Raw genomic sequence first — 17364 nt, forward strand, 5'->3', positions numbered from 1 at the left:
GTTAGCTTTCTAGAAAGGTAAATAAGTCTAGTATAACATACTAAAAGATGAGAGGTTTGAGACATGCGGTTTTTCCGCGGATATTAAAAGACCGAACCATGTTCGGATTGGTAGAAAACGTAAAAGTGAGATTTTGGCTAAGTAGGTTTATGGGAACCCCTTAGTGACCATTGAGGAGTATTATATGATATTTAGACAGTTTAAATAATTATTTTACAAAGAGTTTACAGTTACGGTCACAGCTTTTATTTATTACGCTTTATTACTGTTTTAAATACTTGTGTAATAAAACGGAAAAAGTTTACTCGCATTTTTATAAATGAATTGCTGTGATTGTAACTGTGCTTAATATCATAATCAATGTTAACAATACCGGTATGTAACAAGTTGTTTGAGAAATATGTATATATGGCAAGATCCTTTGTCATTTGATGTTAAATTAAAAAGTTTGACATCAAATCTTAACCATTGATTTTGTAAATCTAACTTTTATAATTTATTGAGTCACACTTATTAATTAATTATTAATTTCCAATAATATATAACTTTTAGATTGACAGAAATCAACGGTTAAAATTTGGTTCAAAATTTTTAGTTTGACACCGGTGTCAAATGATCTTGTCTCTATGTAGGGAATGATCATTTGACACCGGTGTTAAACTTTAAAATTTGACACCAAATCCTAACCATTAATTTTCGCCAATCAAACTTATTAATTTCCAATAAATGATAATCGTTGATTGACGAAAATCAACAGTTAGAATTTTGTGTCAAATTTTAAAGTTTGACACCGATGTCAAATGATCCAATCTTATATATATACAGGGTTCATCTGATTTCCAATAACTCGATATAAGGTTTTGTCATGTTACCCCTTATAGCTATGTACTCTGGGGAATACATGGTTATAAAATTAAAGTTATTTTTTTCACTCTCTTCGCGTCAGCCGACTTATTTCTAAAAGGTCTCTGAAGAGAGAGATTTTTTTTTTAATATTATAAATATGTACTTCCCTAAGTACATAGTTATAAGTGAGTGACATGACAAATCCTTATATCATGTCACAAGACAAACAATAAACTCATATATGTGTGTGTGTGTGTGTGTGTGTGTGTGTGTGTGTGTGTGTGTGTGTGTATAGGATAGGATCCTTTGACATCAGTGTCAAACTTTGAAATTTGACACCAAATCCTAATCGTTAATTTCTGCCAATCAATGGTTATCATTTATTGGGAATCAAACTTATTAATTAACTATTAATTTCCAATAAATGATAATCGTTGATTGAGGAAAATCAATGGTTAAGATTTGATGTTAAATTTCAAAGTTTGACACTGGTGTCAAAGGATCTTGCCTTACATATATATATATATATATATATATATATATATATATAATATATATAGGGGAAGATTATATTTACAATTTTTTTCTTTACAAACTCTTATCTTACAAACTGCACTATGTCTGACCGGTCATACTTCAATCAAGAGTGTATGACTGGTCAGACTTAGTGTAATTTGTAAAAAAAATATGTAAATAGATCCTTTCTATATATATATATATATATATATATATATATATATATATATATATATATATATATATATATATACGGTTTAATAATTTATCTCCTACACATTCATAAAGTGTGTGGGGCCCATGAGAGGAGAAGAGAAAGAAAGAGAAAATATGAGTCACACACACTTTTATATGTGTATATGAGATGAATTTATCTTTTATAACATGAGAAACAATAAACTCATATATGAAAAAAATATTTGTCCTTTTAAAGGACAATTATTTTAATTAAAATGACTATTTTTATTTAATATTTAAATAAAAAAATCTCTCACTTTCTCTTGCCATGTTTTGTATTGTGTAACTCTTTCTTTTACCAAAAAACACTATAAAATGACTCAATTCTATGTTTATTAAAGGGGTTTGTTTTTCTCATATTGCATGAGAAAACAAACCCTTCCTACAAACACCATAAAAAGGTGTGTCATCTTTTATTGTTTTTTGATTTTTTTAAATAGATGGGTCTCACACTTAATGTATCTATGACATTAGATTAGGATTTTCCTACAACATAAGATTTATTTTTCCGTTTATTAAAAGGACAAATGCTAATCCAAATATATATGTGTGTGTGTTACATTAGCATATTATTTATATCTACTTTTCTAATTTATTAAATATGTTTGTGTGTGTGTGTGTTACATTAGCATATTATTTATATTTACTTTTCTAATTTATTAAATATATGAACCGTTGAATATAAGCGAATCAAATGCCAAAATTTATAATTTCTCTAAAATAAAAATGTTGGAAATCGACAATCACACAAAATCAAGAAAACAGAGAAAGAGATAAGAGTAGAGAGATTGACACGGTGATTTACCCTGGTTCACCCAATTAAGCCTACGTCCAGCTTGTCTGTACTATATTCTCCTCACCGTCATTCGTTACAAGTCACTCGGTTTACAAAGAAAATATAAATAGGATTAGAAAATTCTAACAGTAGCTATTCATGGGCCCAAGCCCAAACTGCTAAGAAAATTACAATAAAACAGAGACTCACAACAGTACCCAGTCTCTACGGGCCTGGAGGTGATGCCTTTCTGCTGACCCCGACAACTAGGACCATCATCAATATGTGAAGTATGAGCCATACCAAATAAAAAAACTTATGCTAGAGTATGTAGATTGTGACACAAAGCGATATGGACATGAAAAAAACACAACATTTGATACATCAATATGCATTTTGAAGTGTTGGGTCGTGTTTGTAACAAAGCGTCTATACATGTAGAACGTGAAGATAATATTTTTTGTTCTTTCCTTTATATCCAAAAAAAAAAAAAGATAACATTTTTTGCACTTCTAATACTCTGTGAATATGTCACTAACCACGGTCCATGGCCAGCTCCCAGCAGCAATGAAGTGAAATGACAGAATTTAGTGTGAATAACAAGCTATGTGATCTATTTCTAGCAAGACAAATCAAACTGCACAATTTTAAAGGAATGCCATTTGAGTGAGTTGTTCCACTTTGAGGTATCTAGCTAGAAGTGGGGAAGGAGATGAGAATTTTAGATTTTCAGTAAGATCTACTTATTGGAGACAGAGGGGAATACTTCAACAGCTGGATGATGTAAACGTCCATTTGTCTTAGGTGAAAAAAATAAGGTAAGATGCCAACTTCATGGAACAAAATTCTTACATAATTTATGTTCCTTCGTTTATTTTGGTAAACTAACCATCCACTTGCCTGTAATTATAACAAATAATAACAATGATCTTTTCCTTGAACCACAGATTTGTAGTTTGTTGAATTTGAACTCTTCCATTTTTGAGTACAAGATAACAACACGAATTTCCTTTAAATGGGAGAAATTTCTTAGATTAACCAAGACATAATGAACTATAATAAGCTCTAGAGAATAAAAATGGGTAGCAAAGGAAACATGGAATATATCCTAGTGAATCTTCTTGGAAAAAAAGGATGGAGTGCAGAGTTAGGAGCAAAAGCAAGAGGAAGGAAGGGACATGAAACAAAAAGCAAAGAAGAAAGAGTGGAGGATACAAATTAAAATTTAGTTACATGAAAATATGTACATATATGTACATAAAGAAAAAATCCATTTTCCTTCTTAGTTCTATAGCCTAGATATTTCTAGTGGGTGAAAAGAAATTATTCCTGCCAAGAAGAAGTATCAGATGTCAAAATTTGAAAGAGCTACGTACATACCATGAAATAAATCTCTTGCGTTGTTTTGCATCCATTGGAGACACATTCAACCATCATAGTTTAACTTCTACTTCTACCCGTGCATATCTAATATCTGCTGATCAGGAAAGTGCATGGCACCTTGAGTCTGCTCTTGTTTTCGGTATCGTGAGTTCCTCTGCCGCGTCTCTACCATGGGCTTAGAAATAAGTAATAAACTTAGAGGAATGATCCATTTATAAATTTTTTTGATAAATTTTTACAAATTACATTATCTTCTTCCGAGAGAACATAGTGAAATTAGTGTTCTCCCGGGAGAAGATAATGTAGTTTGTAAACAAAAAAATTTGTAAATATAACATGCCCCATAAATTTAAGATAAAAGATATTTTGCTTCACTTGAGTTAAAATACGATTCAATTTAATCTCGAGCGGTGGCACAAGTCACAAGTGGTAAGCTAGTTGTGCTTAAGGTGTTTTCTTCTGACTAAACATGCACTCTATTTATTGGTACATAACTCAATGTCTGAATAATAAATCCAATAAATGTTATCCATCTAATTATTAGAGAAGATTCTAGAAAGAGGAAAAGAGTTTCACCTCTATATAAGCAATTGAAATTTTTTTGTTAAAGTTTACCGGACGAAAAAATTCCTTCGAACAAAAGTTTGAATGAGTGACCACTTTAGATAAAACTTTAATTACTATCATTGTAGGTGAAGCTTAGTGAGAACCTCTACTATTACTAGGGAAGATCAACTCTTTATAATCCCATTATTTTCATAGTGGAAGATTTCCTGGAATATGTCTGATAGTTTTTATTCATTTGCATTAAAAGAGATTTTCATGTTAAATATTGTTGTGTGTATTTTCTCCAAGTCTCTCTATTTCTGCATTTTTCTGTTTCTGCGTATAGGGTCGACCTATTGACTAGGAGGCCGACCTTCAAGTGCTGAACTGGTGTTAGACTTGACGACTTCTGTTTTACTTTCACGTAGATTGAGGGACATTGTCCCAACACAAGGAACAGATTATTGGGACGGAAAGATCTTTGGTTCAAGTTTTAGGCGAAATAATTTGTGGCTAATGACAAAAATTATTGTGTTCTACCACCCATGAAAGTGATTAGTCTCGTGACTCTCGTCTAAATAGATGAAAATAACCCTAAAAATAAATTTCAATTTTTTTTCAAGTTATTGAATTATCCGTTTTTCACTTTAAAATGGAACTCATTTCATGACAAGCTTTTGCAAAGGAAGAAGGAAGGACAAAAGGAAAAAAAAGAAAAAAGAAAAATGGTGCTAAGGAAAAATTTGATATCGTTGTAGACTGGGCCCAACAAGTGACGGTTGTTATCATATCAGTATTATAGGCAAAATAATGGAAGAAGAAAAATGGTCTCTGAGATTAAATATAACCCTTCTGCTAGACGAAGAGTAAAGCTTAAGAAAATATAAAAGAGTTACTAAAACTCTCCCTCTAGTTAAATTCTCTAAATAGAATATATGTGCATAGATTTATTTTAATAATTATTAGGGAAAACTTTATAAATGCCCTAACATTTTCCTTTGAATAAAAAATGTCTCTAACATGTCTCTAACCATTTATTAATCAATAATGCTCATAACATTTAAAACATTCATATCCCTCCATTAACTTCAAATAATACGGTTAAATTTTATCACATTGTGACTATTTTACCCTCTGATTATTTAAAAACACAAAACAATGTAGTTTGGTTTCTACCTTAATTTCCCCCAATATTAGGGTTTATGTAGCAGTTTCTAAATTCCTTTTCCTCAGTTAATTGATACTCTCTGGGCTTCTACACTCGCGGAGAGTGGACAAGATGACCATGCTTTGAACTTTTAATAAAGAAGAAGAATCCGTTTACAAACTTTTTTTATAAATTTATGCGAACTGCATTATGTTTTCTCGGGAGAAGATAATGTGATTAGTGCTCTCCCAGAAAAAGATAGTGTAATTTGTAAGAGTTTGTAAACAAAAAAGTTTATAAATATAATCTACCCCTTTAATAAATACCTCATGTTTCTACCACACAATATGAAGCCCAAATAAACAAGGTTGAAGTCAAATAAAATTGATAGAGCATAAAGTGTTACATTAGATTCACAAATATCACTAGTGCAAAAGAATCTTTAAGTACAAGAAGCTTATTGGGTTAGGTATGGATTTTGTATTCTTTTTTATTTTTATTTTTGAGGGAAGGGTTGCTCAAGTTTGTAGCAGTTGATTTTGAACTCTTACTGAGAAACAATTGAAGAGCAAAGCAGTCCCAATATGATAAAATTTAACAATGTTGTTTAAAGTTAACATGGGGGTATGAATGTTCGAAATGTTACGGGGTATTATTGATTAAAAAAAAGACATATTTTATTCTAAAAAAAAATGTTTGGGGTATTTATAAAAAATTTCCTAATTATTATTCGGGTTTAATATTTTTATTTTGTTGTAGAAATATATTTTTTGCTATATTCATTGAAAAGTGAGCTGATCTCACTAATCTTTTATCTTTCTTCTCTTTGTAATGGGACCCACTCATTTTTATATGAGCGTTGCAGAAAAAAATTATGCTGTAAAAATAGAAACAATTTCCCCTTATTATTAATATTTTCCAAGTTTCCATAATTTATATTTTTGAACATTCTTTATATTTAGATAATGCATTTTAAATATTATTATATTTTAAATGATTTGTTGTAAGGATTTGCTTTTTCTGTAGTTACTGCAGATAAGTTATCTGCAGTAAGCCTAATACGACGTCATTTTGGAATGGAAATCATGGTGTTTTTGTAATTTTAATAATTTCAGGGTTATTATAGTCTTTATGATTATAATTATTTATTTTTTTAATCCAAAACGACATCATTTTAGGAGTAAATGCAGATAACTTATCTGCAGTAACTGCAAAAATATTATTCTGTTGTTGTAATTCAAAACTTATGATTTGGACGATATATTTTGAATTGTTGATAATATCTCTTTGTTTGAATTAAATTAATGGGATTCTTTGTGAGTAGGGGTATAAATGGGCTGAGTTAGGCTAGGCTTTGGCTTAAATAGGCTAGGGTATGTTCTGGTCTATTAGCCTGTGTAGGTCCCAAATTACAAGTCTGGTCTGACCTATATTTAAAAAATAAAAGCCTTGGCCTAGGCCTATTAGCCTGTTTAAGTCCATTAAACATTCAACAATTAAAAGAATAACTAAAATAATATTATTTTATTATTCAAAATTATTAAAATAATAATTTTATTTATTATATTTTAAATAAATAATATTATATAGGCTGGCCTGTAGGCTTATAGGCCCGTCATGTACAAAAAAGCCTATGACCTATTTTCTAAATAGATTTTTTTAAAAGCTTAAGCCTGTTCTATTTTACTATTTATAATAGGTCAAACCTGGCTTAATATAGGCTAGGCCGTAACCCCCTGTAGGCCGGTCTAGCCCATTTACACCCCTATTTGTAAGGTAATCCACATATTATGAATCGTTTATAATATCTCTCTTTTTTTGTAAGTGAGTTGATGGGATCATTGAGAAAGTAATCCATATATTATGAACGGTTAATAATATATTACTATATGAAATAACTAATGAAATCCTCTTTGAGGGTTTCTTTGCTTGAAAGAGTTAATGAGATTGCTCTCAAAGGTAATCTTTATATGTACATGATCGATGAATTGAGTTCCTTAAGGACTAGATCAAATTGAGGAACTAGGTTCCTTAGGCATCTCTAAGATATGTAAGGTAGAGGAACTAGGTTCCTTAGATATAATGAAGCCAAGGTACCTGGGGAGTCAAGTGTGAGTTGAAGTTTCATATTGGTTAGGAATGAATTAAGTGAGAATCATATAAATGAAATGATTATGAACTTAATGTCTTAAGATTTTTGGTTGATACTGATACTGGACCTATTTATTGTGACGAATTGTCACTTAGTCCATTGATCGTGGTCTTTTTATCACGCACTTTCTAGATAATATCAGAGCTAATGGTTCAGATAAGTCAGCCACGTGTTGGCGAATGTGTCGATTGGTAGGTGCTGGGAGGAAAATGTGTTGGACTTGAGATTCACACTTGATGAAGGAAGAATTTATCAATTCAATATTTTAAAATTTTGTGTAAAGATGTGGTATAATAACCTACTTGTTGAGGGTGGATTGTCACCTCAGTGATAATGGTCTCCCCGCCATTCGCTTCCGCTGGAACTATATAACATGATGCACTTCGATGGTATAAAGCTCTGGGAAGGAAATTCATTCTTATGATTATGAGAAGTTTGACAAAATTATGTTTTATGTGATGGCAAAAATGTGACGTGTGATTAATTTGATATATTTCAAAATTTTCGAAGAATTGTGAATTTATCATGATGTATTTGTTCTGTTTTGATTTAAACCATGAAAGTGTTTTTCTAAAAAAAAAAAAATTATATTTGTCAAAACTATTTTTAATTGTTTGATTTACTGGTGTTTTCAAATATCCATGGCAGAGATTTGAGTAATTGCTGAATATATCCGAGTTATATATCCAAGATAAAAGTTTCAAATTCAATTACCTAGATATCATAGTAATGAGTTACATAGATTTGTAACGAAAAAATATTTTTCTCTGCTGTGTAATATTTATTTTTAACAGGCATGTTGTATATTTTTTTTTGGATATTATTTTTTTTTTTTTGGATATTTCATGTTGTATATTATACCATAGAAAACAAAATTATTTAATATGATACCCTGAGTTAATTTATTGTTATATAATTTGACATGTTGGGGCAATATATTCTTACACCGGTGTAAGAGTTAGAAGTCTTACACTCAATCTTGACCATTGATCCACTTGTATCCAATAGCTCACATTACTAAAAAATTTGAGCCCTTAGATATAAGTGGGATTAACGGACAAGATTAAGAGTGTAACTTACATTGGTGTAAAATGATCCTAACCCCTAAACAATAACTATACCTATATTTTTTTCTATATTGTTTATGCTCATCGTATCTCTATAATATGCGCATAGTTATTTAATTCAGAAGCTAAACAAGACCATTGAAGTAACTTCACTCGGTGAGAATCACGAATGTTACAAATAGGATATTTGATCAAATCAACCATCAACCTTTGAAGTCAGTGTCCGATTGGAAGTGTACAATATAGGATAAATCTTCGTAATATAGTGTAAGACCTGATCGTATAAGGTTTGATTGTATAAGATCTAATTAAATTTTAATATTATTCAGCATTTGACATGATGTTGTATAAGATAATGTATTGTATAAGATAATATCATCCAGTGTTTGGTAATGTACTGTATAATATTAGATAGAATAAAAATAAATATTTTTAACAAAAATATCCTTCAATAAAGAATTTATATAATTCTTTCAAATAAATCATATAATATTAATTTTTATAGAAATATATTGATCAGTGTGTCCAAAAAATATAACAATGTTTATAAAAATAATTTTTTTAATATTTTAAAAATTAATATATTACAAAATTAATTTTATTTTAATATATTAATATTGAAATAATATAATAATTCTTGAGAATTGCACTAGTCAGCAATGTTAATACATCAACTTCTTATCAGGCCTAATCTCACTCCTTTAGGCTTGATTAAATTATACATCGTTTTGATGTATTAAAGGGTTATGTTGTATAAGCTTATAACTATGAAGCACCGACACTTCAAAAACCCTGACGTGTCGTGTCCGACACTTCCCGACACTCTCGGACACTCCGACACTCCCCGACACTCCAACACACGTTATAGAAATTCAAAAAAAGGTTTAAATGTTACATTGCGTTGAGTTTTTAGTTCCAACTATTAGATTCGTTGGATTACGATTACTATTATATTGAGTCTAATATAAATATTTGGGATATCTTATGTTTTTTTGCAAATTTTATGAATATTATAAGTTTAGATTCATTTTTTTATTAAATTATTGAATATTAAATATAATATAACCACATAAATTAAAAATATTATTTAATATCAAAAAGTGTACTAACGTGTCGGAATCTAACATTTTTTAGAATTAACGTGTCGGAGTGTCGTGTCGTATCGTGTCACGTGTCCCGTGTCAGTATCGGTGCTACATGGGCTTATACTATATTATATTCATATCAAACAGCTTAAAATATCATAATGTATATTATAAACTTATACTATCAAGCTTTATACATCACATCAAACTGGCCCAAAGCAAACATGTAAAAATAATGTAGAAAAAGATCTTTCCTCTGTATAAATAAGTAAAAATTTGCATCAACACTTCACAAATAATCAAGGAGGCCTTAAGTTTTGCACAAAATTATAAAGCTATGTCTAACAAGGAACGTGCATTTGGGGTTATGTATTGGAAATTCATGCCTCACCTTTTCATGGTTCTTGTTCAGGTGGCTCTTGCATTTCTATATGTCCTAGTAGAGGCTTCATTTAATAATGGGATGAACCCTCATGTCTTTGTTACTTATCGGTATGCGGTTGGAGGCATAGTGGTGCTTCCTTTTGCTTATTTTCTTGAAAGGTACTTCCTATATCCATCTTGTAAAAGTACTCATGCTAGAGTTAGACCTATGACATTGTATTTGTATGTTAATTAAAAGAACCTATGTTCTGATTTCCTGATTTCAGTTATATTCCTCCTGAACATAAACTTCTGTGAGACTAACCCTTTTTATCCATATCTGATTTTCTTATTTGCAGAGAAGCAAGGTCAAAGTTAACTATGGCAATGTTTATGGAGCTATTTTTTCTTTCCCTCTTCGGGTATAGTTCTCAAGTAACATTTTTTTCTTAAACAGACATACCCTAACTTGGAAGGAACTTACATTTATTTTTGGTTTACTTCACTATGAAAAACAGAATCAGTCTTGGCCCGAACATGTTTTTTGCAAGTTTGGAATATACCACTCCTTCCTTTGTGGCATCAATGATTAACACAATCTCATCTCTTACGTTTATGATTGCAGTTGCATTCAGGTGAGTAGCTGAAGTTAGAGTGTATTCAAAATTGGTCATTTTTTTATTTTCTTTCTGAAATTATCATAGTCCTGCTTCAAACAAGAGTTACTATTTTCTTTTTCATGATCCTTTTAAATAGACTAGAGGCTGTTGATGTTAAGAGCCCTCGTGGGTTGGCAAAAATCTTTGGAACTGTATTATCTTTGACTGGTGCAGTGATAATGACTTTGTATAAAGGACATACAATAGAAAGCTTACAGGGTACCCCGTTCCACATCAGAGATAAATTGGGTCATAATAACTGGATTAAAGGATCAATTTTGACGGTTGCAAGTTGCATATCATGGTCTTTATGGTACATACTGCAGGTATATTTATCTATAATCAATTTATATCATCTCAGCTTCAACTCTCCACAAACATCCACAGATAGAAAATGAAATGAAAAAAATAAAAAATAAAATAGATAGATAAAGTTATATCATGTTTATTTGCTTGCCTTGTAGGCTATTATAGTGAAGAAATACCCAGCACATTTATCACTAACAGCATGGATAAATTGCATGGGTGCAGCACAATCTGCTGCCTTTACTGTACTCGTGCAACACAAACCTAGAGCATGGTCCATTACATCCAGTTTTGAACTCTGTTGCATTTTATATGCGGTAAGTAAAGCATGGAAAGGCTGAAATTAAAATGTATGATCAATTTAAACTAAAATTCTAACTCAATCAATCATACATGAGTAATGGCAGGGAGTTATATGTGGTGGTTTGATTACCTTCATTCAAATATGGACCACGGAACACAAAGGTCCAATCTTTGTGAGTATGTTTAATCCCGTTGGAACAACTTTGGTGGCAATCATAGCATATTTTGTTTTGGGGGAACAACTTCACATGGGCAGGTAGAGTACGTTTCACTGTTCAAGCACAGTTATGTCCATGTTTCAACAGTTTTAGATTATGTTTGGCTGTTTCAGTATACTGGGAGTAGGCATTGTTATCATTGGTCTGTACTTGCTATCATGGGGAAAAGAAAGTGATCAAAATTACAAGAAGCCACAACAATCTTTTCCAACAGATGTTGAGCAGAAAGAATGTGGAACAAATATAAAGACTTCAGCTGAGGAAGAGGTACCATAAAGGAACCTAGCAAGGACACCAATTAACAAATGTTGAAAGATGCACATAAGTGGTTGGCTTCATGATGTCCAAAAGCAAAATTAGACAGCACGATCAGTTAGTGATTATAAACTGCAACTTATAATGAATTATATGTACTTGTAGAAAGATTATGGCCCAGAGTATAGTGGGGTAAAATTAAATTATTATCATTCAATTAGTCGTAAATTGTCTTGTCAAATTGTGTGGGCTTTGATACGTCTGGCTTCTACTATTTCCTTCCAATTATCAGCTCCAGAGAAAAGGAGTCTTGAGAACACATTCCGGTACATACAGCATTGTCCGCATCTGAGTTAGATAAAAGAACTTCAATATGATCTGTTGGTCCTTGTGACCAGCTGTGGCTAAAGTGTTGTGAAAGCAACATTACTCAAGATAAGAAATTCCTCATTCCTATCTCCCCCAAAAGTTAAGAAATCTTTTTAATACATTTCGAAGGAAGTTAAGAACGAGAAAATAGCAAAAACAAACACTTACGCCATAATCTAGTAAGAAACAGGTACCCTTTTTTTGGTAATAAGAAATGGATAATTGATCAGCTCAAAATAGGAAGCATGATCTTTTGTACATGATAGATTGCCAATCCACCCTAAGTAAATGAAGAGGAGAGTGTTTCCTTTGATCTATTACAAGGTCTCGCTATATTGTGACACACACCATTTACGAAGAAAGTTTCATTGACCTACCAATTTTACCTCTCATGAATACTGTACTCAAGAGACAATAGATAGAATATTTACAAGCAGCGCAGAAGAAGATTACAATATATATCACAGCCTTTGTAAACCTTCCATGTACTTCAAAGAATTGTCTCCTTGCTCACTTTGCTTCTTCAAGTGATGCTCGTATTGTATCAGGGTTCAACATTTTATTAATGCTACAAAAAGACATACACTAGCATCAAAACAATGGACAAGGTAAATTGATAAAATTATAATTTCAGAATAGAAAGCATGTTTAAACCAAAGAAACTTACCAGAATAGGAGATCCCCACTAGAGGCGGACTTCTCAGAAATCCATTCTGGTACTAGTTCTAGCAACAAATTCAGCTGTTCTTCAACTTCACCTGAGAATACAAACCAGAACAATTTAGAGTTTCAAAAATTATGACATCATCATCATTTTTGCGTAGAACAGTGCCTTACCTCTGCCAACAATATCACAATGGCCTGAGATTATCTTACTCACAAGCTCCTCTTTCGTGATGACAGAGTGGTTTATTGAATGAAATAATAGGTGGATCATGTTAAAGAGCTTAGGGAGTCTGGCAATCATTTTTTGCCGCCTCTTTGCTTGTGAGACAGCTGGATCTCTTTCCTCCATTGCCACTCTTTCCTTTTCCCTAATCTGCAGAAGGAACAGTTAATCTTGATCCTAATCATGCAAAGGGTTAAAGTAAGCCTATACAGATGTTGGGTCCAATACTCATGAAATAAACAAATTCATAAAAGCGGGATTGTATGTGTATGTGCATTAAACCTGACTTATACACAAGCACCCTTTAATAAGCCATACACACAATTTACTCACTGGCTACAAATATACAGAACATAAGCCATACTTGATAGGACAATAAAAATAAAAAAAATCATTATTTCAATTATTAGCTACTAACAAGTAAATTCATATATGTTTAGTCAGTTTACTTTCAATATTTGAGAAGATTTCAACAATAATAAACAATTTTTCCCAGTGAATAATGTCCAATGTTAAATGGATGCCATGGCTGCAAAAATTTTAGCATCACAACAAGATGATTTAGCATTTAAGCTAATTAACCTATAGTTGAATACCGACTATAAACTAAATACCAATTTACCAAAACAAATAAATAAAAAGATCTTGTCAACGAAGGGCATACCGATTGGAGAAGATTCTCTGGGAGGATATCAAAAATATCATCATCAATTGATAAGCCACCATTATCAGCTTCACTCTCTGTCTGCTTGTTTTTCACTGGAGTGTCAAATTTCAATGACCTTGAACGCGGTGGACGCCTAACCAACTTGTTTGTACTGGCAGAGTTGTCATTGGGGCACATATGTCTTTTAGGTGTAGACAATGCAGGTGTGGCAGACATCAGCCTTAACGGAGTAGAAACTAGTTTAGCTGGCGTTGACATGGCATCAATGCTCTCGAGAGGCACATCTTTGCATGGAGTAGCAGGTGGATCACTCAGGCAATCTTGAGAAGCACAAATTGTTGTACACATTTCACTACTAGCTGCTTCTGAAGCCAACTTATCTGTGAATGTTCTGGAATGAGATTTAGTGCCCACAATGGGATGTTTTTTCTTCAGGCTTGACGCTGAAGCTGTAAAAGCCAGGGGTTGGGATGAATCTGATGGAAATTCTTGTGGTGCATCATCTTCTCCATTTTCCTTAGATTTCTGAGAAAAGCTCCTTCTAAAAGATTGAGACATATGAGAGGCTGGTGTTGGTCGCTGGTCAAGTGCTTCAATTGATGTCTTGACAGAAACTGTTTTTTCTATGTTAGCATGCTCTGTATTATCTACTATGTCATTATTCAGCATGCATGCTGACAATATTTTGGGAGGATGAGCTGCACATGCATCAAATAATGTCCCTGTAGTGAATGATGGGGAGGGAGTTATCAATATGTCTGGAATACGGCCTTGCTTTGGGTGATTGAATGGCTCAGGCAATGTTTCCTCTGGAATTTCATCACCCTATATGTACAAAGGGTGTTTTAGATCAAATTGCATGCATGATTTAAAAAGTAACAAATATGATTGCAGTAGCACTGCTCATAATCAAAAGTAAAACTGGATTCATTAAAACAATCATCATTCTTTAAGAATTGTGAATTTCAAAACTGTGGACAAGACCAAGTTGCTTCAGTAGCTGTTGAAGCGTTTCTGTCCAGAATTAAGCATTGAAGCTCATCAACAGAAAAATTTCCAATAGCAAGTGTTATACCCTAAGCATCTCATAGTGACAAAGTCAATGAATAAAGGGATTGCATATATATCAAAAGTAAATTGATGTGAGCAGACCAATCTAGTAATTTATCTTGTACCACAATCATGATACAAAGCTAGATGCTCACTAAGCAATGCTTGGCAGAGAATAAAAATGAAGGGAAAATTGCAAATATCCTAGTATGAATTGTCTGTACCTCAGGATGGGATTCACAAAAATCTCTGAGCCGCGAGCGAAATAACTTCCTGAGAGGCACACTCCCACAATCACGATCAGACTCCAGAGCATCAAGATCTATAGTAACATGTAGATCTGGCTTCATGCAACTTGTCCCTTCATCAAACACAAGTAATCTTTTTACAACAATTGCCTCAGGCAAGATAAATTTCAACTTGGCCAGATGACTATGTGTAAACCTCCTAAACAAGTCACAAAATCACAATCAGAAAACATGAATCAATTAAAAAAATTGGTTCAATATAAAACATTTAAAAAATAAATAAATAGAATTTGTGTTACAAAGAGTACCTGTCAGTTAAACATTCAACCTTACGGCTAATATTTGTGAAGGAAGTCTTAGAGCCTTTCAAGCGCAATAATCGAATCGAACTATCTAAGCCATCAAAGAACTCAGCCAGAATTTCATACCTGCACACAAACCCCAATACCTAAAAAATTAAAAAAATAATTAATTTTTCAAATTAAAAAAATATGCGAAACATTGGAATGCTTACTTCTCCGGAAGCTTAAAGGGTTCATTAGGAGCAGTCATGTGTTTAAGAGGGGAAGGCAATGCGATCTTCCTCCTTACAGTTTTGGCCTGAGACGATGTCGTATCATGGCGTTGAAGGCCCTCAGCGACCTTCCTGACGTCGGTGACGGAGAGCGCCACGCCACGGTTGCGCGTGCGCGGTGGATTGGTTTTCTGTGGGGTCTTGGAACTCAATTCAATGGGGTCTGGCGAATGGTCTTTCGACGATTTTCGGAGATGGGGCTTCTCGGATTTGCTGGTTTTTCCCATGGCTGCTTTCGATCTGTTAACACAGTGACAAAGATCGGGGTGTGGATTCTTATAAACTAGGGTTTTTAGCGCGGGAAAATTGATGCGGTTCTCCCGTGGCTCGATGACACGTGTGTTCCCGCCAAAATGATCCGTTGGTTCCCGCAGTAAAAGATTCCAACCAATGCGAGTATGATTAAAATAGGCCCAAGATAATAGATAATGGGCCTTCTCCAACGATCTGAGCCCACTTGGATTTTAACGTAGCCCAAGATAATGGAATGATGGAAGAGGATATTCCTTCTTAGTTACTGCGTCTACGCTAAAAGCAAGAGGCGAAAACTTGTGGGATAAGTATACCGATTGCGAAAACTTGCATTGCAATGGCATCGCCACCTCTAACAATATTATACTATTATATGAAATAATATAAATATAGAAGAGTGAAATTTCAAAGGATTTAAAAAAAGAATTAATTAAACAAAATATACTCCCTTTTCTCCTTCAGAGTTGGCTCGATGGAATTATCCTTCAACTAAAATTCACCATATTTTTAAAGTTGAATGTGTAGTGTGTATTATAAAGAATAATAACCTTATAAATAAATGCTAACGAACTTGCTCATCACAAACTCAGCACTTTATTTCAGAATCCATGCTAACCCAGCCATATTAAATAAATTATTAAATTTCGCATGTCATATTCATAAATTAGATGAGTATATTATATAAATACAATTAATTAATAATTCACATTAATATATTATTATAAAAATAATATTGCATTTTTACTGTTTTTATCCTGTAATAATATTGGCATGGGATATTTTATCTATTTTTTTTTTCTTTCATGCCTACCTTCTATACTTATCTTAAACACTGTTAGATTAGAATTTCAACTAATATTCACTCTTTCTCTTTTCTTTTGAGATTGTGATCCAATGATGTTGGAGATAAACAAGTAGAATATGAATGAAAAAAGTAGACATAATGTCACATCCCAATAATATTGGAGCAAGTTTATGGTTATAATTCAATCTTTCTTTTTTCTCTTGAGATTCTGATCCAATGATGTTGAAGATGCATATATAAGCTAAGCATGAAAAAGAGATAGATAGAATATGATAGAAATTAATTCCTTAATCTTTATGGTGAAAATCATCATCCAATAAAGCTCAGATACATTATATTAAAGGGATTTAGTTTTGTCAAGTAACATAATGCAATTGGATTTTCCTGCACAAACATATTTTTGCGGGTCCCACCATTTTTGTAAAAAAAAATAATTAGAAAGAATAGGCTCGCGAGTCGATGGCTCTGCAGGAATGGATTCTCCTATTATGTAACATAACAGTTATATTACCCTATATTAAATCATCAAGAAATATAAAACAAACAAGGCGTACCTGTCTCCATTGTAGCAACGATGCATCTCTAATCATCTCGAGTCTCTAGCTTTGCCTTTTGAGCTTTGGTCTTCCTCAGTCAAATCACTTATTAGAAG

The 17364-nt window shown here is 32.5% G+C and overlaps 2 protein-coding genes across 2 annotated transcripts; one reads left to right on the plus strand and one right to left on the minus strand.

The window, feature by feature from the left end:
• The first annotated feature begins 10091 nt into the window (after nucleotides 1-10091).
• On the plus strand, nucleotides 10092-12210 carry LOC133310079 (WAT1-related protein At4g08300-like). The gene is made up of 9 exons (XM_061510967.1): nucleotides 10092-10297; nucleotides 10477-10539; nucleotides 10636-10752; nucleotides 10874-11102; nucleotides 11241-11399; nucleotides 11490-11641; nucleotides 11717-11870; nucleotides 12024-12050; nucleotides 12151-12210. Exons 1-9 carry the CDS (start codon nucleotides 10092-10094, stop codon nucleotides 12208-12210), a joined length of 1167 nt encoding a protein of 388 aa, XP_061366951.1.
• A 517-nt stretch (nucleotides 12211-12727) lies between these two features.
• LOC133310080 (CDT1-like protein b) lies at nucleotides 12728-15882 on the minus strand. Its single transcript, XM_061510968.1, has 7 exons — nucleotides 15596-15882; nucleotides 15390-15509; nucleotides 15058-15280; nucleotides 13781-14608; nucleotides 13065-13266; nucleotides 12895-12985; nucleotides 12728-12795 (listed from the first exon to the last, which is right to left on the minus strand). The coding sequence occupies exons 1-7, from the start codon at nucleotides 15880-15882 to the stop codon at nucleotides 12738-12740; spliced, it is 1809 nt and encodes a 602-aa protein (XP_061366952.1). The 3' UTR covers nucleotides 12728-12737.
• Between the last annotated feature and the right edge of the window lie 1482 nt (nucleotides 15883-17364).

This window comes from Gastrolobium bilobum, unplaced genomic scaffold (assembly GCF_033153095.1).
Source record: "Gastrolobium bilobum isolate Gb01-03AN ecotype WA unplaced genomic scaffold, APGP_CSIRO_Gbil_v1 utg20487, whole genome shotgun sequence".
NCBI classification, from domain to species: domain Eukaryota; kingdom Viridiplantae; phylum Streptophyta; class Magnoliopsida; order Fabales; family Fabaceae; genus Gastrolobium; species Gastrolobium bilobum.

Bases quoted from the DNA above. Each gene is read 5' to 3' on its own strand.
- LOC133310079 (XM_061510967.1), top strand. From the start codon at position 10,092: ATGTCTAACAAGGAACGTGCATTTGGGGTTATGTATTGGAAATTCATG. The intron at 11,103-11,240 runs GTATATTTATCT...CTTGCCTTGTAG, and splicing joins CTTTATGGTACATACTGCAG to GCTATTATAGTGAAGAAATA. The intron at 11,642-11,716 runs GTAGAGTACGTT...TGGCTGTTTCAG, and splicing joins GAACAACTTCACATGGGCAG to TATACTGGGAGTAGGCATTG.
- LOC133310080 (XM_061510968.1), bottom strand. From the start codon at position 15,882: ATGGGAAAAACCAGCAAATCCGAGAAGCCCCATCTCCGAAAATCGTCG. The intron at 12,986-13,064 runs GTAAGGCACTGT...TTGTATTCTCAG, and splicing joins TTGTGATATTGTTGGCAGAG to GTGAAGTTGAAGAACAGCTG. The intron at 12,796-12,894 runs GTAAGTTTCTTT...GTCTTTTTGTAG, and splicing joins AGTGGGGATCTCCTATTCTG to CATTAATAAAATGTTGAACC.